Genomic DNA, 25690 nt, shown 5'->3' with positions numbered 1-25690 from the left:
ACTAGTATATTAATAAAACTACGTCAATTGTTACATTTTTTAGGCTGCCGGCCTAAATACAATTATTTGTAATAAATTTCTTCCACTTGGCGTCATGAAATGTTCGCTTGCCATTAGAATCGGAAATAACCGTTTGGATTTGATATACTGAGGAAACTTTTGCAAGGAAGATCTTTAGTGACGGAGGAAATCCTTTATTTCGACAGGAGTAAATGTGTTGTTTTGCTAAGATCAACAGATGGTTTAGAAGATAAAAGTCTACTTGTCTGTTCCAAAGTCCAAACATTTTGTCAACATCTGATAGTGCTTCGATTTTTATTTCTATCGTGTTTAGCCAGTTAATTAGTTTTCTCCAGACACTGTCGGAATATTCACATTTTATTAGTAGATGTTCGATAGACTCATTTTCTTTTTTGCAGAAAGTGCACAGAGACGAAGGTACTAGGCCAATTTTGTGGAGAAACTTGTTTGTCCCTAAATATCTTTGTAATATCTTGTATTGGAATTCACGGGATCTAGAATCAATAGCTACTTTGAAGGGAATTCGATATATCTCTTCTCATTCCAGTGTCTCGCTGTATGTCTCTGTATACCTTAGCTGTGCTGTTGGTACACTCTCGTTCTTTGAGTGAACTTCGTTATAAATGCTCTTGGATATGACCTTATCCAAGTTTACATTGTGGCCATTTAGGTGTAACTGTGCATTACTGGAAAACGTAGAGTTTTTTGAAAAATTATTGCAGGTTTTTAAATGTTGTCGCCACTGTGCAGGTAATGCGTCTATGATCGCCATTAGCTGAAACTTTTCTTTGGATGTAAGCGAAGAGCTTTTAATAATTTGAAACCCTGTGAATACCGCATTTTCTTTAGTCGTAAGATCGCCAAGTGTAATAATTCCTTCTCTAAATAACTCTTCGTAGAAAATGGACCTACCTTGTATACAAATAAACTTGTTGTTCCAAATCACTGTATTGTGTATTTCTTGACAAAGTGCTTGCTCAGTTATCTTACTCGCGCATGAATATTCTGCAAAACATCGCAGACATTCTTCATAATAAATGGGTAAATTAATAGGCAATTTCTTTAAGTCAAAAGCACAGCGCAGAAGTAGTTTCGACCCTACCTTTTTTAGGTAATGGGAAAGAATAATCTTCCAATTACTTTGTTGATCATCAGCAAATTTCTTGCAACACGTGATCCTTTGGCTTTTAATAATCGATTCTACATGAGGCGCTTTTAGTCCACCTTTATCGATATCACTTACAAGTGATAAACGTTTGACTTTATCTTTTCCTTTCCAGATGAACTGGAAGAGTAATCTGTTGACTTCCATTACGGTATCTTTTTGCACACAAATTAAACTCGCTCGGTACATGAACAATGGTGTCACAAACGTCTTTACAATCTGAATTCTTCCTAGAATGGTAAGGTGCCTCCACTTCCACCTTTGCAACTTTTCTTTAATGGATTTAAGAATTTCATCAAAATTTAACTTTTTTCTTTGACTTTCATTGTAAGTAAAGTAAACACCTAAAATTTTAACCGTGTCTTTAATTCGTATGTTTTTGGAGGAAATGACATCCATTGCTGCCAAGGAGACTTGATTACCCAAAAGCATACATTCAGTTTTTTCAGAGTTGATTTCAAGTCCAGAGCACTTACTAAACAAGTCAGTAGTGCAGAGAAGGGCTTCGAGGCCTCTCCTGTTTCTTACAAAGGCTGCAACATCATCGGCAAACATTTCAAGTTTAATTTCTTCCTTATCGTCTTGAATCCCTTGGATATTGTTATTTGCACACAAGGAGATAGCAAGAATTTCAAGACAGATAATAAACAAATACGCTGATAGGGGGTCACCTTGTCTAACACCTCTTCATATGTTGAATGGGCCCGTCGAGAAACCATTATTCATAATTGAACTTGTTATATTTTGATACAAAGTCCTAATCCAACGCACGAAGGAAGGGCCAAAGTTAAAGGTTAACAGTGTTTCAAACATAAAACCTCTGTTAAGCGAATCAAACGCTTTTTTAAAATCAATTGCTAGCATAAAGCCTTTGATCTTTTTCCGTTCAGTAAATTCTAAAGTATCGTCAATACTTCTAACTGCGTCGAAGATATACTTTCCTTTAACATAAGCATTTTGATTATGATGTATTATATCAGGTAAAACCTCCTGAAGTCTTCTTGCAGTTGCTTTTGATCCAATCTTTGCATCCACATTTATTAACGAGATTGGTCTCCAATTGGACTCCAATTTTGGCATTTTTAAATGGCTGTATCTCAGTCAAAACTAGCCTGATTGACAGTAAACTTAGGGATTTTGTGAATCTTGGTGTGCTCTTTCTGACTATGTGGATCAATAGTTGCTTATCCCATAATTTACAGACTTGTACCTAGCCTTTTTGGCTTGTAATCAGGCAATGCTATTGTACATTTCTGTATGCAGTGAAACCTGTATTAAGTGGACACCCTTGGGACCCTCACTAGTGTCCGCTTAATACAGGGTGTCTGTTCAAAACAGGTTCTAATATGTTGTGCAATAATTTATTATTAATCCTTTTGTAACACAGTGTAAAGCAGTGTAAGATCAAAGACTAGCTAAGACTACTCATAGTGCAATGTCCAGTCAGTCAATGCATCAATCTGGATTGATCGCTTAGCTTTAAAATGACATTGTTGAACAATGTTAAAGGAGTCTCAGTTGAGCTTCTAGAAGTAAAAATCCCTTGAAGTGTCCACTTATTGTAGGTTTTGTGCAACAAAATGGCCTAATATTGGTGTCTGCGTCCTCTTAACAGAGGTTTCTGCTGAATGCAGGTGTATTGTACAGTAAATGTGTGAAGAAATGTGGGAAGGGTGTCTGCTTAATATGGGGTCTGCTTAATACAGGTTTCACTGTATCATGAATTCATAAAATGCACTATTGGTATCCAGCGATGTTCCCAAAGCATGCTAAAATATCCTGAGTTGATGTTGAAAATTGGCAGTCTTAAAATGTTTCAGTTAATTTGCAACTCCAGGATTACGTTGAATGTGGATTAATCTCATTGAAGGCCAAGTCTAAAAAAAATTAATCTACTGTTTTTTAATTGCTGTCCAATTTTAGGGATATAATTTTGGGGACACTTTTTGATAAAAAGCAAAATAATACCACACACCAGATGATATCCAAGCCAATGTTTAGAACTGAAAGTCAAACAGAGTGATTTCTCTGAGATTTTCACTCCAGGCAATTAGATTTTATAAGATTCATTTAAGACCATTTAGTCAAGTCTTGTGGAAATAGTTTGCAGTAACATTTAAAACAGCTTCATTTTTGTTGTATTTTGACACCTTGACACTTCACTCGTAATTTTCTTGAAAATGCTCTTATAGATTTCTTTTTAAATTTTGCCATTGTCAAGACAACTATGTCAAATCCAAGATCCTGATGTCATATTTCCAAAATTATCCATGATGGCAAGTTATTCAGTCTTATTTAAAATGGGATATGGTGTCATGTCTTTGCTATGGTAACTGAGATCCTGATGAAATGTACCCCATTTGAAACTTTGACATCTTTCTCTAGGACACCAGTAACGTTTGATTTTCTCTTGGATTGATAATAGTGGTGCTGTAGTCGCTCAAAGTTGAACGGTATCGTTGCTCAAAAATCTGATCGAGCCACCTTAAAGGGGTTACTTTGTGGGTAGTGGGTTTGGTATGTAGAAATTAAGGTTGCTGACTTGTGCCATCAGTTAGTACTGCAAATCAAGGAAACAAATTTTAGGAACATATTGGATAAGAATGGCAACTGGTACATCCTGTAAAATACTTGTGTGACAAGATACAAGTACTAGGGGTGGTGAATGGCTAAATTATCTAAGACTTTGTGAGAATGGGAGAATAGCATTTTTCTTTACGTACATGGGCTCCAAGACAATGAACAGATCAGAACTCTGAGACCTCTTAGCGTTGCAAAAAAGGTTGAGACTCTGAGACAGTTTTGTGTGAAATATATGAGGTTATGAGACGCACATAGTTGCTACAAATGGCATAGTGATTGTAAAAGGAACAGGGAAGTGAAACGATTGTTTTGAATTTCAAACTGACAATACTATACTTTGAGGTCATAAATTTCTATCAACTACACAGTATATTTTTGGGTCTGTTAATTATTCCAAGAGAATTTTTGTTCTGTTTTCTATTTTCTATACTTAGAATTCTACTTGTACACTTTTGCATATGCTACAATCTGATTGGTTGAGGTATCATACTATGAGCCATTAGTGTGCAACGGCTTAAGGCTGTCTACAAATTAACAAAGTCTCCCTTGCATGTATTTCTGAAGTTTTGGGACAACACTTCAAAAAAAAAAAAAAAAGATAATGAAGTCAAAATTCTTGAGAAGGTGAATTTAAAACCTTGAAGTTGTAAAAAGTTAACAAGTGCTTGAACACATGCAGGTGCCCAGTTGAAAGTACAATGGACCATTTTGATGAAGTCACAACTGAAAGCAAATGCTTGTCCCCTGGTGGACATTTCTTTGAAAAAATTGGCAAGTTGATAAGAAACATCGCATTTTACTAAATTTGGCATGAGTAAGAGTGATTGTTGGTGAGAACCAAAGAAAATTACAAAAATGTGGCCACAAGGACCAAAAAACTGGTGGCGTTTCAAATCTTTTGATAATTTGACTAAAGAGACTTTGGACACAGCTTTCCTGTCTTACAATAATATTTCATTTTTGTGTTATCATCTTGTGAATCTTCATTTATGAATGTTGGAGAAACTTGCCCAAATATACAGTCAAACCTCTCTAATATGGACACTGAAGGGACAGAGGGAAGTGTCCATATTAGAGAGGTGTCCACTGACAGTTTAGAGTGTTTGCTTTTTTAAATGTAAGTTTTGAAAACTAACATTTTGACATGTTCTGGTATTGGTATCACTGAATGATTAAGTGTCAATGTTTGTACAATGTTTGTAACTGCTGATAGGAAATGGTACATACCACAAATTATTGACACCTGGTCCGCGGAGTGTCCGTAATAAAGAGGTTAAATTTGTATCAATTTGCTCCTTAAGGCTGAGATTTAATGTCTGTTATCCGTTTTAGAGAGTGTATTATGGAGTTTTTTTAGAGGAAATTATTGTGCCAGTAAGAAACTGTCCATATTAGAGAGGTGTCCTTATGGAGTGGGTTCGACTGTATAACTTCATGATCACCTTTTAATGTACACCACTCTAGCACAGAGATGATATATCAAGGTTTCTTATCTCTAACAAACGCTTTTGAGGCTTCATTATCACACGCTAAAAGTCCGTTTCTTTAATGCAACATGGAATTTACAGCTTCTCTCTCATTTACATTTGTATGTTTATTTATTTGGGTATTAATTGTCTCTTAAAGACCACAGATGTAGTAATAATTTGATGTTAAAAAAAAAATGTATTATTGAAAGGTTGAGGAGAACCAAAGACAATGTGTGTGATTTCACAGGGAGGTTTTGAATATTTTAATGGAATCATTATGGTCTGATGTTTGTAAGTCAAAGTTTAGACTACAGAAAATGTTGTGAAATTACAGTGAATTTTTGGGAACATTTGGTTTGAAGTCATGGGTGAACAGGAGAGGGATATACTATTTTAACAGTAATTGCTTGACTTCAGATGATAAATAAGATGTACTGTATATAATTTTCTTTTTTTGTCAGGCCACTTGAGGAAGGGCTGGGTTGATGTGGATGAACAAGTCATTAGGAAAAGAAGACAAGGAAAGAAGGAAGGAAGGATGTTTGAGACTGAAAGGGTGAATAGACAGATCTGGACCGAAAAAAGAAAGACATGGGACTGTTGTACATGTATATGGCAACAGTTCCAACTGGAAGAAAGCAAATCAGTCACTTTGCCTGACCAGGTAAATACTATACTGGAAAATGCTAGGAAATTGAATCTGAATTTTCAAGCAGGGGTGGGGGTTACTGAGAGGCTCAGATTCGGCCAATAATAATGGCGGAGCTCTGGCAGCCCAAAAGGGCCGCCAAGTGGCGTCTCATACCCATATAGGGAAGAAAAGGAGACCCATGAAATGTTTTTCTCATCGTTATCATAGCTAGTGATATTACAGGTGGGTGTGTACACACGATGATGGCAATGGAGTTGTGCAAGATGGCAGCCATACTCCAGCTGATAGGTTGACAGAGACATGCACCCTCAGTTTGTGGCATCCCTCTTTGATATTGGACATCCATGTTATGGTCAATGGACACCTGTCAAAACAAGGTATCCACTGACCAGTATCACATGACCACATCGCTGGCTCAAGTTTAAAACCATCGAGGTCACAAGTTTTTTTTGAAGTTGACCGCTGACCAAGTGCTTGTTTTTTTTTTTTATTGGATTGTGGGTTCATGTCAGGTTAACTTGTTGCAAACAGGGCTGGGTTTTTTGGAAGCTGGTTAATGCTAACTCAGGATTATAAAAGTTAATCGAAGTATAATTTTTTCTTGTATACAAATGTTTTTTCACTGCTTTTGTTTTGTGTATTTTGAAGACCTTGAGATTACATGTATTCAGACTCAAAACAGAAGGCCAAACAACATAAATGGAAAACCTCACCGTAAAGTTACCAAACTCAAATCAAAATTCTTGCTTATCTTGGGTTAGCTTAATCAGGCTTTGAAAAATCCAGCCCAGGAGCTCCGCTTTTAGGCTTGACTAAATCTATATATTATGCTGTTGTAGATGAAAAAAATAACCTCTCTACCACTCCCTGTAAAATCAGTCCTGGATCTAAGGAGGGGTCTCGTAAATGGGCCAGAACAAGAAAGTTCAACACAAAATAGCAAGCTGGGCGTCCATGTTTATGAGATACCTGAAAAATGTTTGGTTTGTGAATCATCATGGAGATGAACATTTTGTTATTGGGAGGGGAGGCATCTTTCTGGGTGAGTGAAAATTACACCGGGCAAGTGCATTTTGAGAGACACTCGTCTGAATGGCAAATGATCAAAGTGTAGTTTCCAACACTGAGTAATACTGTCACTTGCATGTAAGTGTGTACACATGATGCTGAAACATGCTCTAATTGGGTTTCAAATGTGGCATGATAGGTTATCAAACATTTGAAGTTTAACAGACCGTGGTGCGAACTTTTGCCCTAAAATTTCAGCACACAAAATGGCAGAAAGATTGGACATTGAAGACTTCTTCAGAGAAATTGACCCTGACCTGTGTCAATATACATACACCTTTCACAAAAGTGGTTTTACTTCTACAGGGCTTGAAATAATTTTCTGGCTGGTGCCAGTCAAGTTGTCCAGTCAAATCTATTTTTGCTCAGACAAGAAACGATTTTGACCTGAGATATGCATTACATCATAACTCTTAAAAAAGTGTTTCTCCCCCTCAGCATGATGCTTAATATTCAGCACGTACATTAAGGGAGCTTTTATTGGAGGAGTAGCTCATATTCAATGCAAAAAGTACGGAATACACAGCTTAGAATTTGAGCCCTGACATACGCTTTTTCGGCCATACGAATCTCCTTTTTAACTTCTTGGCAAAATTTGTATCCGTTCCAGTGAAGAGGATCCTTAGTTTTCACAGCAAGTTTGTGCCATTGGTTGTGTTTTCTCATCAGTTGACGGATTTCCGGTGTGATAAAGGGATTGGGTTTGGATCTAATTTTGACCATCTTGACTGGCACGTGGTGATCAAGGACTTCCAGGAAGATGTCATTATAAAAATGCATCAACCTGATCGTTAAAATTGTCAAATACACTGATAATGTGGAAAGGTGTAAAGGACAAGTCGTGCAGAAAGTTGTCAGCTTTGTAGTTTTTGTAGCACCTGATAGTTACGTAAGAGGGCTTGATTCTTGGCTTTTTAAGCTTCAACGTTGTGTGAACAAGGTCGTGATCATTAATAGCTGGTTTTCATTCGTGGTCATTACAACGTCAATTAAAGATTTGTCTCTACTTGATTCAATTTTTATTCAAGCTGAAGTGATTCACACAAATTTATTTGTTATTTTTAATTTCACCTTAACATAAAGGCCTTAAGTTTTAAGATACACGTTTGGTTTGAATTTGTATTAGAGGGTAGCCCGGACCTGTGTACCATACACTTTAAGAGGCTTCCCACATTACATGTAGGTCGCAAGGTTAGTTCGCAGCAAGTTCCATGGGGAGAATAAGGATTAAAGTCGAACCTCCCCACAATGAGCACCTTGTGGAGAGAGGAAAGTTGCTGTTGTAGAGAGGTGGCTGTTATTGGGAGGTTTAAGGGGTGTAATATGACACCTTTTTTGGGGTGGGGGGAAATTTTTTATCTTTAAAAATGCTTGTTTTAGCTTGTAAATACTTAACACTATCAAAATATATCTATAAAACAGAAACCAAACAGAAACAGAGACTAAAGATGTTCTAAAAAATTAGGTTTTGTATACACGGCTTGTCGGTCGTTGATTAACATTACTGGCCATTGACGAAAATTTATTTTGGAAGTTGGGACGCACTTTAATGACTGTTGCTGTTAGGTAGAGGTGATTGTTGTAGAGAGGGTAAATTAAGAGTGAATGTATGGACTATCCACCGGGATAACAGCGTTGTAGTGGCCTTTGTAGAGAGGTAGCCGTTAGTGGAAATTGGACTGTATTAGCATACACACTGATTAGCATATACACACTGATAGACACACTACGCTGGAAGACCTGCTAATTTGCAGTTATGACTAATGGATGACAAAGTAGGCTGTCTGGTTATATTTTTTGTTTGCTTTCTGTTTTTCTTCTTTCACAAATGTGAATAATGCACAACTTAATTTAGAACTAGCTCTGAATCAAATTTTCCTTTGAATTGTAAACAACCAGACAAAATGTACGGTCACTCCAATGATTTGACTGGACAAAATCAATTTTAAACTGGACATTGTCTGTTGACCAGCCATTATTTCAAGCCCTTCTGTAATAACCATGAAATTTTGGCAAGAGCAAGACTCTCAGAGTCTTTTAGTATATATTCCTCAAAGACATCAATGAGAAAGTTTGTGTTACAGTCTGTTAAACATGAAATGTTTGTTGACCAATCATGCCACATTTGACACCCAGTTAGAGCATGTTTTGGCATCACATGTTCAAGCTTAGATGCAAGAGACGGTATTACAGTGTAAAAGGTTGAGGAAACCTACAGACAAACTGGGTGGTTTCACAGCAAAGTTTTGGATATTTTACAAACTCAGTATGTTCAGACTATTGTTTTTAAGAGTGTAGACTACAGAAAATGTGGTGAATTTAGTAGTGAATTAGAGGAACATTTGGTGTGAAGTCATGGGTGAACAGGAGAGGGAAGTACTATTTTTTAAAGTAGTTGCTTGACTTCAGATGCTAAATGAATATACATCCACAATTTTATTCTTTATCTTTTTGTCAGGCCACTCAAGAAAGAGCTGGATTGATAAGGATTAATATGTTATTAGGAAAAAAAAAAGGAAAGAAGGTAGACAGGAACTGGATGCTAAAGACTAAAATGGTGGAGAGACAGACCAAAAAAAAACAGGGGACTGATACAAGTACCGGTACGTGGCAACAGTTGTACCTGGAAGAAACTAAATCTGTCACCTTGGCTACACCAGGTAAATACTATTAATACTGGAAAATGCTAGGAATTTGATTATCTCATCTGAAGCCAGATCTTTAAAACACTGGGTCTTGGGTTCAGCTTTTCAGTGAAAGGATATTGAGGTATTGGAGGTGGAAGTAGGGGAGAGATGTTTTGCAGGTGTAAACAGGGAAGAGGTTACAGGAAAGGGTTAGGGAAGGTAAAAATGGTGAGGAACAGTGGGTAGGAATGTCTGCTATAAGAACTAGGCTCTTCACCTAATACCTACCATATTCCATAATTTGATTTTATAGATTGTCAATGACTGTCAATACTACATACGTTCTCCAATTAGAAAAACTGGCAATGCAAATTCCTGTAAGAAAGCCTAAATTTGCTTATGCTGGCAAGATTTAATCTCTCAAAGCACTTGTTAATATGTCTTTGTTTTCAGCCGTGATGGTTATTTTTTGATGAGATAATATGGAACTAACAATTAGCACTACTCAATTAAAACTACTCTGAAGCCAGATCTTTAAACCACTGGGTCTTGAATTCAGAAAAAAAAAACTACTCAGTCAGCCTATTAGAATTTTGTGCCTACCAGCAGTGACAATTAAAACTACCCTGAAGTCAGATCTTCAAAGCACTGGATCTTGGGTTTAGGAAAAAAAATAGTGTGAATCAGCCTATCAGAATTTTGTGCCTGCCAGCAGTGGCAGAAGTGTCAGAAAAAAGGGGGTTCTTATATCAGGCATTCCTCCTCTCTCCCTCTCCCCCAGTCCTCTCCCTCCTTGTCTACCCCATTTTATACTTCCTGCTATGAAGGCTATGAGATGTGCGGCAAGTCAAACTTCTCTGTGTAGAGAAACAAACTGGCGAAGGTAACAAAAAATTAGAATGTGGAGATTGCATTCAAAGTTGGAATGATCATTCAGGCTAAAAAGTAGTTCGTAACGTCAGCTGCTGATTGTTGAAAAGCTAATTATGGACAGAAACCTTTGAGTTCTTCAGGTTCACCTTTGGGAAAGTTCCTTGTTCTAAAATTCTGTTAGTTGTATATATACTCAGAACTTTACTGTACTACATGCCTTACCATTGCCACCTAGGAAATTTAGTTTTTGACATCTGTTTGACAACTTCTGATGGCTTCCATTTCAAATGGCCAATTAAACTGGGACTACTTGCTGCTGGTTTCAGATGTTTGCAGCTTGAGACTTTTGAAATTCCCACGAGAGTGAATGGTTAATTTGACAATTTGACATTTCCGCCCTCAACAGCTCCCGTGTTTTGATTGGCTGGTTAAAAGTACAGCAATTAAATGTTATGAAAAAGTTGTCACAAAGATGTTAAAATCAAGTAATCAAAAAAATTTACTGTGCAAAGTCATAATCAAGAATCTTTTCTGAATGTGTCATTTCATATTCAACAGTGGATAGACAGTAGACATATCTGGAAACACAGTGGACATACCTGGATGGACAGTGGGCAAACCCAAAACATTCAAACTTTGACCAACCAGGTAAATATGTGTAAATGTACACAGTTACTGTGGATCATGTGTCAAGTCATAATCAAGAATCTTTTCTGAATGTGTCATTTCATAGTTAATAATGGATGGACAGTAGACATATCTGGAAAGACAGTGGACAAACCTGGATGGACAGTGGGCAGACCTGAAACATTCAAACCTTGACCAATCAGGTAAATAGATGTAAATGTACAGTTGTTATGTTTTCGAATGAGAAATGCAACGACCACAACACACAAGATGGCGGAACTCAAACTGTATTCTCACGTGTACAAGACTGCGGGCTCACATCCGGGCAATACATAATAATATGATGTAATGAACCATAACACCCCTCCACTGAGATATGTTGTACAAGTAACATAGAAAAAAAAAAGAAATAAATAAGAGTTAAGACAGTCCTTGTGAGTCTTCCTGATTGTACAAATAACCTAGCTGCAAGTCAGACTCAGTTCAAACAACTAAACAAGTTTCTTGAGCAATGTCACGAAACGAAGCACAGTTTTTTTTACTTAAGTAATGTCACATCTGTTCAATCAGTCTCTGTGGAGGTGTTATAACACGTGTGGACCTCCGTAGTTCGGGAGTGACAGGAGCTATGGGTGGTGACTCCATCCAGGTCGAGTCTTCTTGAACTGGAACATTAAACTCAGGTGTAACAGTGGTTGGAGAATGTGAGACTTCCACAACAGAACTTGGTTGAAGTACTTCATCCGGAGATGATGTGGGAGGCTCTGCTGGTTTAGTGGTGGGATTGTTCTGAAGAACGTCATCCACATGGCGTCTCCAGATTCGGCCGTCATCCAGTTGGACTTGATAAGAATGTGGGGAACTGTGCTTCAACGCTGTACCCGACTGCTATTTTTGCTTTGATAAGTGATCACGTGTCAGAACAGTGTCGCCCACAGACAGTTCTCTAGACTTGGCATGCCTGTCATGGTAAAACTTCATCTTGCCCTGCTGTGTAGCCACGTGACTACTGAGGTCTGGCTTAGTGATTGACAGCCTTGTTCGTAGCTCTCGCTGCAAGAAAAGCTTGGATGGTGAAGTTCCAGTGGTGGCGTGTGGTGTACTGCGATAAGATAGTAGGAAGTTCTGTATCCTTTGCTGTATAGAGCGAGCAGGATCTGAGGCTGATGAATCCAAGGCGTGCTTGAAGGTCTGAACAAATCTCTCTGCTAATCCATTGGAGGATGGGTGATAAGGGGAGACAAGCACTCGCTGAACACCGTGCTGCTGCAGGAATTCTCCATATTCAGCAGAAGAAAAGGGTGGACCATTGTTGCTTACTACTTGAGTTGGGAGCCTGTATCTTGCGAAGATGGTGCGCAGGGCGTTGGCTGTGCTTTCTGCAGTGGTAGTTTTCATAGGACCAATTATTTCCGGCCATTTAGAGTGTGCATCCACCACGATGAGATAATGATTGGATTGATGAGTAGCAAAATCAATGTGTATACGGTGCCATGGAGCGGTGGGCCATGACCATGGAGATAGTGGTGCAACTGGGGGAGCTTTCCTTTGGTTAATGCACTGTTGGCATCTGCGAGCGGTCTCCTCAATGTCGCTGTCTATTCCTGGCCACCACACATGACTGCGTGCTGTTGCCTTCATGCGTGCGATTCTGGGATGTGCTCTCTGCAGTTCATCCAGGATGGGTTGTCGTAAGGTTGGTGGTATGATGGTTCGCATACCCCACATGAGGCAGCCTTGCTTGACGGAGAGCTCGTGTCTGCGATGGAAGTATGGCTTGAGGTTAGGGTCAGTGCAGAAGTTGTTAGGCCAACCATGTTGAGTCAGAGACAAGGTCCTCGCGGTGGTTGGGTTCCTTGCAGTCTCTCTAGCAATATCTGTAGCCGAGACTGGGTGCTTGTTCAGCTGCTGGCTGGCTACATGGAATATTTCCTCTTCAACACCTGCATCCTTCTTGTACCTTAGCGGGAGCCTTGGTAGAGCATCAGCACTAGCTACTTCGGCAGAGGGCTTGAACTCGATCTCGTAATGGTAAGAGGATAGTAGGAGTGATCATCGCTGAAGCCTTGCTGCTGCCAACACTGGTGTGGCCGAGTCCGGTGCAAAGATCTTCAGCAGGGGCTTGTGATCAGTTCGAAGTACGAACTTGCATAGGCAATTGGCTTCTCGTCCCCGTTCGGGAAGCGGTGGAGAATGACGGCACCAATGCCATATTGGCTAGCATTGCATTCCAGGACCACTGGTAAGTTGGGGTCATAATGAACCAAAACGTTTGAAGATGTTAGTGAATACTTTGCTTTATTAAAGGCTTCCTCGCATTGGGGGGACCATGTGAATTCTTGATTCCTCTGAAGCAGCTGATTGAGAGGTTGGAGAATGGAACTAAGATTGCGAATGAATTTGCCATGGTTATTAACCATACCGAGGAAGGCTCTCAGCTGAGTGGTATTCTCGGGGCGAGGTGCCTGCTTGATGGCTTCTATCTTGTCTTCAGTTGGTGAGATACCTTCTGTGGAGATGATACAGCCCATGTAGGTGACCGACTTCTGCATGAACTTACACTTGTTAAGCTGCAGTCTCAGCCCGTAGTCATCCAGGCATTTTAGAGCAAGGTCCAAGTTCATGATGTGTTGTTCATCATCCTTCCCTGTGATAAGGATGTCGTCCTGAATACTTGCTACATTCTCAAGACCCTGGAGGATGATATCCTTGGTGTGCTGAAATATAGCAGGGGATGAAGCAATACCAAAGGGCAACCTTTTGTAGCGATAGAGACCCCGATTGGTATTGATGGTGACATACTGCTGACTATCCGGGTCCAATGGCAGCTGTTGGTATGCACTTTTCAGATCCAATTTGGTGAATCGCTTACCTCCACACAATTTGACGAAAATGTCCTCAGGTAGTGGGATTGGATACCGTGGAACATTGAGTTGTGGGTTGACAGTTACAGCATAATCACCACATGACCGTGTTGTGCCGTCAGCCTTTGGAACATGAACCATAGGCGTGGCCCAATCGCTGAACTCTACCCTTCTGACAATGCCTTCGGATTCCAGGCGGCTGTACTCTGCTTCCACTGCTTCTTGAAGGGCGTAGGGTACTGGGCGTGCCTTGCGAAATTTTGGCTGAGCATCATGCTTCATTTCTAACTTAGCGGTGATACCCTTGATTGTTCCCAGGCCAGGCTGAAACACATTGGGGTGGGACTGAATTGTAGTGTGCAATTTCGACCTCACAGCTTGTGACAGGTCAGAGTCAGAGACACAGATGCTGCATATTTTCTTCCAGTCGAGTTTCACTTGGGTCAGCCAATCTCTCCCAAAAAGGGACGGTCCAGAACCTTCCACGACTAGCAGTGGCAAGGTTGCATTCTGGTCTAGGTACTTGAGGTGCACATGAAATTGACCTGTGACCTGGACTGGATGACCAGTGTAGGTGTGTAGACGAGTGCTGGAAGGTTTGAGAGGAGTTCCCTTGAAATGCTTGTTGAATGTCTCTTGTGAAATGATAGAGACTCTGGCCCCAGTGTCTAATTCCATGAAGAGGTTAACTCCATTGAGCTGAACTGGTATTTCAATGCCATTTTTCTCTGTACAGAGGTTGTACAATGAGAACAAAAATGGATCCATTGAATCAGATGCAGAAGTGCCCTGGGGTGGCTCTGGCTCTTCAACCTTGTGAACCTTCGCAAATTTGCTTTTGCATGCCTCAGCAATGTGACCAGATCTTCCACAGGAATGACAAGTATACTGCCTGTATTTACACTGCGATTGTGGATGACAAGATTTCCCACAGCTCAAACATGCTGAGGTGCTGTTGTGTGAGTTGTTTGGAAGAGAATTTAACTTGCCTTGGCCCTTGCCAGGAGACTTTGGATGTGTGGGTGGACGGGAGCGTGGGCGGTTTCCTTTTCCGAGTTTGTTTACTGGAGTCGAGCCTTCGTGAGAGAACGCAGCGACATCTTTTCCAGCAGCTTCGAGGCTGAGGGCATTCTTCAGTGCTTCATCAAAATTGTGTTCCTCTGTCAGGAGTTCCTTTTGAATCTCTTTACTTTGAAGTCCACAGACGAGTCAATCGCGCAAGGCCTCGCTGAGGTGAGCACCAAACTGACATGTGGCCGCCAGATGTTTTAGGTTGGCTGTGAACGAAGACACGCTTTCTCCCTCGCGTTGCGTGCAGTTGTGAAATCTGTAGCGCTCAGCAATTACCAGCTTTTTGGGTGTGAAGTGGTCCTTCAGGATAGTTGCCAGCTGAGCGTACGTTTTCTGTGAAGGAGTCGACGGAGAGCATAGGTCCGAAAGGACATCGTAGGCCTTGGCGCCCATAACAGAAATCAGTGTTGCTCGGCGTTTGTGCCTGTCTGTCGAATCTGTTGGAACACCATTCGTGATGAAATACTATTCCAGTCGCTCCAAATAGCGATCAATGTTCGTCGAGTCTGGATCAAACTCTTCTATTTTACCTAGGCTCGGCATTATCCGATCCCATCCTCGTCACCAGAATGTTATGTTTTCAAATGAGAAATGCAACGACCACAACACACAAGATGGCGGAACTCAAACTGTATTCTCACGTGTACAAGACTGTGGGCTCACATCCGGGCAATACATAATAATATGACGTAATGAACCATAACAACAGTTACTGTGGATCATGTGTCAGGTCATAATCAAGAATCTTTTCTGAAAGTCTCATTACATACTAGTCAACAATGGATGGACAGTATACTATAGTCTGACAGTTTTAAACTGACAGTAGACAAACCTGGATAGGAAGTGGTTGTGCTGAACTAAGCTATGTACAGTCTGACCAAGGCAGTTATTAAAACTAGGTACACAATGTAATTAGTGAATGAAATTGAATATTAAGTAATTTAAATTTCTGTGGGGTGTATTGGGTGCCTGTGTGTGGTAGTAGGGAGCTTAAGAAACCATGACGGAGACGCCAAGGACAACGTCGATGAAAAAGTGATTTTATATTTTACCTAAGTCTATGAATCTTGCTGTACACTAAACTTAAGTCATTTACTTTGTTTATCACTATCAAAGCTATCATGAAACTGAATCTAGGACACATTGATAAATTCGAAATAAACATTTAAAAAATTAGCCGTCACGGCTCACGCTCTCCAGACAACGCAAAATTTGGTCATTTCATGTTGTTGTTTCGCAGAGGATGGCAGAGAAATGTACCAAGAATTATAACGCACATGCACAGCCATTGTTCTGCTCATTAAACCTTTTGTTTAGTGACGTTGCTGTTGCCATCGTGGTTTTCTTGAATGTATTGGGACACAGGAAGAAGAGGAGTAAGAGCTGGATCAGCATGGAAAGTTGGAGAAAGATCAAGGAGAGGGGGAAACTAAAGAAGAAGATACATGGTGCAAGATCAGAAAGGCTGAAGAACGAAACCAAAAATGAGTACAGAGAAAACGACAAGGAGGTGAAGAGGAGTCTTAGGAAGGATAAGAGAGACTGGATAAACAGTGTTGCGTGTGAAGCTGAATACGATACAAAGCAGGGTCAAATGAAAGGGGTATATGAAGCAACTAGGCAGTTAGGCAATGAGGGGCCAAGGAAGGTAGGAATAGTGAAGAGCATTGAAGGAAGGCTATTGACCAAAGAAGGCAAGGTCAAAGCCACATGGCAAAAGCACTTCATGGAGGTTCTAAACAGGCCAGATTCTGAGGTTGTTGCTGAGGTGGACAAGACAAATGTGGTGAATGGCAGCATTGACATAGGAGAGATAACAAGGGAGGAGATCAAGAGTGCACTGGGAGACATGGGAAGTGATAAGGCGCCAGGTATAGAAGGTATTACAGCAGACCTTCTATAGGCTGACACTGACACTACAGTAAATATCCGACATGGGCTATTCAACACAATTTGGGAGGAAGCAACTGACCCTGGGGGACTGGTCCAGAGGGCTTATCATCAACCTGCCCAAGAAAGGGGATTTGACAAGTTATGGGAACTGGAGAGGTATTGCCCTCATGTCCATTGTAGCCAAGGCATTGAGAAGAGGTCCAATTCAGATGATTGTTGCTAGGACAGATGCTGAGTTGAGAAGGGAACAAGCGGGCTCTAGAAAGGGAAGGAGCATAACAGAACAGATCTTTGTAGTCAGGAATATTGTTGAGCAGATAGTTGAATGGAACTCTAACCTCTACCTATGCTATGCGGACTATGAGAAGGCCTTTGACAGCATAAAGAGAGACATTCTCTGTGAGAATCACGAGATGCTATGGAATACCACTGAAGATTGTGAGAATGGTACAAGTCATGTACAGTTACTGCACAAGTGTGGTGGTGAATGGCAATGGAAGAACAGACTGGTTTGAGGTGAAGTCAGGTGTTATGATCAGGGTTCCTGTTTCTCTTGGTGGTTGACTGGGTTATAAGGAGGACAGTTGAACATGCAGGAACAGGCATCAGGTGGAAGATAACAATTACATTAGAGGACTTAGACTTTCCAGATTACTTGGCACTCATCTCAAGTACATTCACACACATCCAGACAAAGATTGACTGCCTGAATAGAAACAGGAAGGAAATGGGCCTGAAAGTCAGCACCAAGAAAGCCAAACTCATGAGGATCAACGCAAAGAACAACAATGCAGTTGTAGTAGATGGACAGGAAATAGAGGACGTGGATGGCTTTGACTATCTAGGAGCAAGAGTGACCAAACATGGAGGGCTGAGGACGACATCAAAAGCCGCTTAGGAAAATCTGCAGCAGCATTTAACAAACTAGTCAAGATCTGGAGAAGTGGTCAACTGAGCAAGATCAGGATCTTTAAGTCCAACGTCATAGCAGTGCTACTCTATGGATGTGAGGCTTGGAAAATGACCAAGAGGGATGAGGTGAAGCCAGACACATTCCTCCACAAGTACCTACAGAGGGTGTTGAAGACATATTAGATGATGAGGGTTACCAATGAAGAAGTGAGGTGAAGAGCTAGGACTTGCACCATCTGTGAGCAGATCAGGAGATGGAGGTGGTGCTGGATAGGGCATGTATTGCATAATATGGACCACCAACAAAACCCATGCCTTGCCCTAGCCTGGGCACCCAAGGGTAAGAGGAGTAGGGGTCGGCCAAGGGAGACATGGAGGAGAACTGTAGAGGGAGAGAGGCAGAAGATGGGTTTTGCCACCTGCAATGAGGCTGTTGCTGCTATGAGGGACAGAGCAGATTGGGGGAGACAAGTCAATGGCCCTATTCTCCCAGAGGAGAGCCAGGACTAATGATGATGATGAATTCATATTTTATATAATGACGAGTAATCCCATTGTCACTGTTAAACAAAATGAGAATTAAAACCAAAAAAAACTGGTAAAAGTATCTGTTGTCTAAAGCTTTAGATTAGATCCCACAATAACTTATCATTTTGCTTGTTTTGTCACAGGATGCTAGACAGCAGAGATCATCACACGACAGCATGGACTTGGAGAGACAAGAAAATGGCAACACACCTAGAGACACAAATTAAAGAGGATGCTTGAAGATTGGCTACCTAGACAAGACAACAAGATGGTTTATTATTAGTAGTTTGTCTGTTTAATTGTGTATATATTTGGCCCAGCCCGGGAGGTCATTGAACATGGGGTACAGCTGGCCCGGGGTTTTCCTCCTAGGGGCAAGTGGACGTACGGGGAGGTTTTTCACCCAGCTGTTGTTCCACAACCCCTGTTCAGGTTAGTTGATTATTTCTTTAGCTTGATAGTCTTCAACTAGATTTTCATAATAGACTCTTGGCCAACACTTGCTGTGGTTTGGGGTAAGTCAACCTGATTAATGCTTACTTCACTACATTACTTACTGAAACACAGAACTCTTAACCGATACCAACAACTTCTTGCCCTTCAGCCAACAAGCAACTTTTTCGTGACCTCAACAAACCAATCAACAACACTTTAACTTCACACAGAACCAACACAAACTTGACTTTAGAACAATAGATGGATTAAAAGTGAGAACATCTGACACCAAGACCTTACAAATCACTTATTCATGGCCTCAACAAACCAAACAACAAACTATAACTTCAAACAGAACCAACACAAACTTGGCCTAACAATAGATAGGCTAAAACTAGACAACATCCGACACTGACAACTACTTACACCGTACAGTTGACTTGTACATGTAGTTGATGATTTCAACTAACAAACCAACAAACTTTAACTTCAAACAGAACCAACACAAACTTTACTAACTGCAATAGATGGATTGAAACTGAGATCTCAAACCAACAACTACATACACCTTACAAATGGTGTATTCATGACCTCAACAAAACAACCAACAAACTTTTAATTGACCTCAAACAGAACCAACACCAACTTGACTGTCTAACAATAGATGGATTAAAACTACACAAAATCTGACACTGACAACTTTACACCCTACAAGATTCATGACGTATTCCCAACCTCAACAAACCAACCAACAAACTTTTAATTAGCTGTAGACAAAATCAACACAAATGTGACAAACATTATGCGATGAAGATGGATTGAGACTATACATGCATGCAACATCTGACACTGACAACTACGTACACATGAAAATTGACTTGTCATGACCTCAACAAACCTTAAATCTGCGGCAGAATACTATGGACTGACTTAACCATGATCACCGAAACTTGACAGACTATCGAAACTGCACAAGCCACCTACCAATGCAAAGATTAGCATCGAGTCATGCAGATAATATTATTACTATAAATTATGTAGATGTGTGTGCCACCATTGTTCAAGCAAGTGCCTTTTTGAAACAAAACCTCCCTAGCTGTCACTGCATGGGATTAATTGGGTCATTGATCGAAAGCAGCGATCTCTGTTACTGTATGTAGTTTTTACTCCAGGTTGCTTTGTAGATTAAATTGATTGGAAATAGTTTATTCAAGAGGTTGTTTGTTTCATGATGTGGTCCCTTAGGATGTAGATTGCAATGCTTTTACTCTTGCTGCTAGTCCACATAGTCGTCATCTGGCAATTAAGGGCTAGCAGGAAGTAGTCAAATATCACAATCTGCATCCCGAGGGAATACATCGTAGGACAGACAATAGCCTGCTTTGCATTGACCAGCCTCCATCTCTTTCATGATCAGTTTTATTTATTTTTTTGGATGCATATTATTGAGAGAACTACATGCTGCAGCAAAGATCTCTGAATCCAATCAATGAACCAATTAATCATGAAACCCATTCCGTTTGGCTGATTTGAATCCATTGAATGGTAAATTTTACTCTTGCACTTGTTTGTTCCATTTGAGTTTTGAAGGTTCAAGCATAAGATTCCCTTGAGCAGTTTTTTTTTTCATCCTTTACTTAGATTTGTGAAGTACAGTTTCTCCTAGACTGTCTCAAGGTGAATTTCAAAATTGTTTAGAAAAGTTGACCAAAAGTTGTGAGACAATTTCAAAAATTAATCATAAAGAAACAAACCAGTATAACACATATCAATTTAAAAGCCATAATATCAGCATAGAAATTCTCTTATCTTGTCTCCACATCTTTCCAATAGTTACTGATTGATCATTATTTTTTGGAAACAAACTAAGACAAATTTTCTTGTGATGCATGATCATTTGGTCAATTCTCATTATGTCTGGTTCAGTCTGAGGAGAAACTAGTGGCTGATTATTTCTGGGGTTTAAAGGATTAAACAAAGATTAACAGCAACAGATAGTGTTCATCTAAATTTCAAGAGTTTATTTCTTCTATTCCAAAATTCATAGTATTTACACAACACTAGAACACATATGACATACTGTTAAATTATTTCCTTTGAGGTTTTTTGCATGGAACAAAATTACACTTAAAGAAAAATACATGCGTCAAATTTCAAAATTTGCACATTTGTGCTGAACAAAGTCGGGAAAACAAACAGGATTGGCCTGGTTAATGGTAACTGCTACATGTAAGCAACTTTTATCTTTTGGGCACATACTAACTAAGCTTTCATAAAGTGTAACTGAAATTTTGAGAGTCTTAGAGGGCCTAAGCACAGTCAACACATGGTCAGGACACCCAGGTTTTCACCATCCCGCTTTCGCCATGGAGTTTGTTTCATTACAAGCTAAGATAAATTACTATCAATGATTGGGAAAACTCTTCAATGCTCAAAGGGAACCTTGCTAAATAATTACTTGTCACTTAAGTGTATTTCATTAGAATCAATATTTAACTAATGAACTCTAACAACAATCAGCATCATGCTGCCATGCAAACTTATTACCTACTGCAGCTTTCATAAATTTTCATAATTTGGTTTGTTAAAATTTGTATTTAGTTTATAAGCTGTTGACTCATTGCTTTCGAATAGGCAGGCAGTGATTAAAAAATAATTTCCTTTTTTTCTATTTTAAGCGCTTGGCAACTTGATGGTGGCTGTTTAATTGATAAACAAGGGAAGCATTTAATATTATAAATATAATAATCTCAAGATAGTCAAACTTGGAGCAGATTCACAGTTTCCATTTTGCATTCCATGTTCAGCTGTCATAACAACTGGAAGTGGGGTATAAAATGACATCTATTTACCATGAGGCTACCACAAAATGTAGCAGCTTTGATATTGTAATGTTATCAATTTTTCATAGCTTTTAACACTATAGTTACACCAGTAATTATTAATGCTTCCTTTGTTTACTCAGTATATATATTAAGTAGATCTGCAAGCTCATTAGCCCAAACTGAAATTATACAAGCAAAAAATCACTACTCATATTCAAGTGCAACAAAACTTGCAACAATTAGCTAGGTAAGATGACAGTCTTATAGTGTCCACTCCACCATATTTACCTTCTTGACTGAATTTATTACCTTCAAGACTTACCAAAATATTTGTTAATTTGCAAATGTTATATCCCTTAAGCCACAAAATATGACATTACTTGATTGCAGAAAAGTTTGGGTGGCAATCTCACTGAAGAATTAACCATTTTTTGTCACTTAGGTTTTTTTTAGAATTGGGTTAATTTATTTTCCAAAGCCTCATTGATTTTTCGTTCCATTTCAATTTCTCAATTTTTGATTCAATTATTCTTGGCTAATGGTAATATTTAATATTAAGATTAGACAAAGTACATGTAAGATCAACAGTCTGCATTTTTAACCTTAGTTATATTGCTTTTTTGTTTGGTTTCGTGTTATTTTATTTTAATCTACAAACAGCATCTTGATGCTTTCACGTAAGTATAAACAAACCTTTTTGCCAAGCCTCATAAAAAATGATCACAGAGTTAATAATATTACTTTCATAATGCAGGCTGTTGATGAACATTGATTTATTTTAATTTGGTTTGTACAAATTGCTTGGTTCTTTCTTGGTGTTGCAGGTCATCATATTTTGAAGGCTCCTTTAGGCCTCCTTTAAACCTTTTCTTTGCTTAATTTCCTCTAAAAATTATAGGGATTTTTTTATACTGTTTTTTTTCTTTTTGTAAGCTTGTAGGCACTTTTTTGCTTGGCACCCTTAACACACACGCTCACAGTCCAGCTTAAAGTTTCAATCTTGTTTCTTTTTTTCTGGACATGCATCGCCAAGAACAACCATTTTTTCTTTATTAGTTTAGTTATAATGCTAATGAGCTTGCATGTATCTACTAATTAAGTTGTTAGGTTCTTATTTAATTCCAGGACAGAAGGTGGCACACACATCAAGACCAAAGATTGGTCATATTTGAATCTAGTCAGTTACGTCCCTGCTGGGTTGTGGAAGCTCTGCCTCTGAAAAGGTGTGTTTCTGATGTCCTCTGAAATATTACAACTGAGAAATCCTGGGAAACTTTATCTGATCCTGTAATCCAAGCCGGGGATATTTGGGCACTTGAAAGAGTTGACCGTTTGCTCTCAAGTGGGGTGGACAGTGTGAAGGAAGGTGAGAGTTTGCTTTTCATGTCTTTAGGGTTTCACATAATTTGTCACAATACCACACCATCAATTTTGGCCCGGCAAGATGCTTGTTTGAAGTCAATGTATCAGGAAATGTTCCACAACCAAGGACGTAAAACAGGAGTGCTGAATTGTGGAGCTCAAGGAAGGTGCATCTCTAGAGAAAGCATAGACAGGGGAGATCACTGAATTTCATCGGTCTGACCTGATTGGAGTTTTACAAATGACATCAAATTGAGCTGAGTCATTGGGGGTCTCTCTGATTGAGTTGCTACTTGGTCAGGTTTTCTCTTTTTTCTAGGTTCATTAAATAAACTTAAACTTAAAAATACTAAAATAAAATCCTATAGGCCTGATTATAAACAAAACACATCTTTTTGAAAAACAATTCTTACTAAGCACTTTCTTAAATTTTCATTCTCCCTTTTAACGAATTTCAAACAACCAAATTATTTTCGTTCCCTGTTTTCATTTTCATTTAACTTATAACATAATTCTCTAACATTCCAAAAATTACTATCATTAGGTTGACACTCCACGAACTTTAGGGAGTCTAAGCACCAGCTTTTGTTACCTGGCTCTCTGGGATTGCCTTGGTAACCAACATGAGTTGTGATTGGGTCAGTGGTTGCCTTGGTAACCAAGCAATCACAGCTCATACTAATTAACAAAGCAATCTGAGAAATCCTTGTGCTGACAGCTCGTGCCTAGTCTTCCTCAAGTGTCTGGAGTGTTTATAGTTATTCTTATCTGTCAATTGGCTATTTCTTAGAAGCTAAATATGTAATTGGTGTTTGAGGAATAATTCTTCGTCGGTAGGCTGGTTAACTGTTAAGTAAATCGGCGACATAATGTTTAACAGTTAGTTAGTCTGTTGATGAAGGGTAATTCTGAAACATCTTGGATTGATCACTATTAGTTACCGGTAATTCAATTTCTAACCAACCTAACTAATCAAACAGGAATTCAAAACAATTTATATTACGGATATAAATTAAATCAATATAGCATTTCTTTATTCAAACTGAAATTTACTATTTTTGTAACGACATTAAAACTTCACAATTATAAACATTTTGAGGGGGTGATACTTTTGATACTTTTTTAGGTAGACTCAATTTTTTCATGGATTAAATCTATTTTTCCACTAAATCCACTAAAATTCAGAGTTCCTCGGACTGTCACGTAATGCTCCTCTACAAAGTGAGGGGAGACATTGCGTGAGCAGAGAAGTCAGAGATGCGAAGGACGCTGCAATCTCTCGTAATGGGAATTTTTGATTAACAAACAAAAATATTTTAAACTTGTATAATAGAAATTAACGAGTCAAGTTGGATTTTTCAATCATTTCAAGTCAAAACTCGGCCAAATTAAAAAAGAAAAGAAGTCGCGACCAAATTTATCAGTCAACAATTTTCTAGTTTTAAATCTTTGCGCGAATAAATATTTAATTTAAACACAACATAACTTACGCACATACTAACAACGTAAGCAGCGATTCGGCCTAAACCTCAAGCTTGTTTTAGTTTTCAAATAACAAGACCCGCTCAGTTTCGTTTGTTAATTGTTCGTTTCAGATCACGGATGTTCTCTGGAGAATAGTCTTTCTAATTATTCATTCATTCGCACGGGAATTTGATTTGCTTATGAACAAACTAACTCTCCAGGGTTATGTCACGTGATATGAGATAGGACAACAAACAAACTGAATACGCGTAATTAACTAAAACCTTTTGCAATATTTTTATTTTTAAAACAAAACTTAACATTTTTTGCTTTATAAATCGGCCAATTTCTTTCATCCAAATTAAAGAGAGATACCTGACATCGGTAGCTTCACAGGTGTGAGGCTTTTAGCAGCTTGTGCTCTTTGTTGAAGTTTGTGGAATGACGGTCAGTCGGTGGTTTGGTCGGAGGTCAGACTGGCGGATTCTGTGTTCAAATCTTTCTTTGATTTCAACGGTGATGCACTGAAATTGAGCGCCATACTTTAGCGCTTCGGTTTTTCTTGTCCAGGTTGCGGAGATTTCCAACTTAAATGGGTTTCCATACAAAATATTCCGGGAGGGCGAGCTTATCGACAAATTATTTTTTTTCGATACATTGACTCGCGGATTAGCATCTTGAATAAATTTTCGAATTTGGCATATTAATTCCAAAATTACTCGAGTGTGGCATTGTGACAAATTAAGACTGGGACCCTGGAGGCATGGGGGGCAAACTCTCACTTTTCTTTACGCTGCCCACCCCACCTGGGAGCAAACGGTCAACTCTTCCAAGTGTTCATCTATCCCCGGCTTGGATGAAGGAATTAGATAAAACAGAGCAGGATTTCAAAGTTGGAATATTAAATGAGGACTAAAGAAACAACACCAACTGACAGAGGCAGAGTGGAAACAACCCAAAGAGCAGGGACAAGACTGGGTAGATTCTTTACTTTTATTTTTTTTAAATTAAAAGTCATGGACAAGGGAGACAATCTTTATTTCAATAAAATGTTGTTATCTTTCCTCCTGTGTTGTTTTATTTTGCAATCCAACATTTTAGTGAACCAGATAAACTCTCTAAAATAAGCCAAGTTCTGGAGTGTATGGCGTTATATCCGCGCCAAAATTCAAACTTTTGTTTACAACATTGTTGCTTTGAATTATCGCTCATTTTTACACTCTAATATTCAACTTTTACAATTCAACATTG

General features: G+C 39.1%; 1 protein-coding gene across 1 annotated transcript in view; it reads left to right on the top strand.

Annotated features, from left to right (window-relative positions):
* The window catches only part of LOC145478547 (uncharacterized), a 28774-nt gene extending 3271 nt beyond the window's left edge, over window positions 1-25503 (top strand). Inside the window, exons 2-6 of the mRNA XM_081456607.1 lie at window positions 5700-5902; window positions 9417-9618; window positions 11017-11106; window positions 11192-11288; window positions 18497-25503. Coding sequence (XP_081312733.1) covers window positions 5777-5902; window positions 9417-9618; window positions 11017-11030 — 342 coding nt within the window. The 5' untranslated portion in view covers window positions 5700-5776 and the 3' untranslated portion in view covers window positions 11031-11106; window positions 11192-11288; window positions 18497-25503. The remainder of the gene's footprint in view (window positions 1-5699; window positions 5903-9416; window positions 9619-11016; window positions 11107-11191; window positions 11289-18496) is intronic.
* Window positions 25504-25690: the final 187 nt, after the last annotated feature.

The sequence above is a fragment of the Orbicella franksi genome, chromosome 2, assembly GCF_964199315.1.
Source record: "Orbicella franksi chromosome 2, jaOrbFran1.1, whole genome shotgun sequence".
Lineage (NCBI taxonomy): Eukaryota > Metazoa > Cnidaria > Anthozoa > Scleractinia > Merulinidae > Orbicella > Orbicella franksi.
This window is presented reverse-complemented; position numbering and strand designations above follow the sequence as displayed.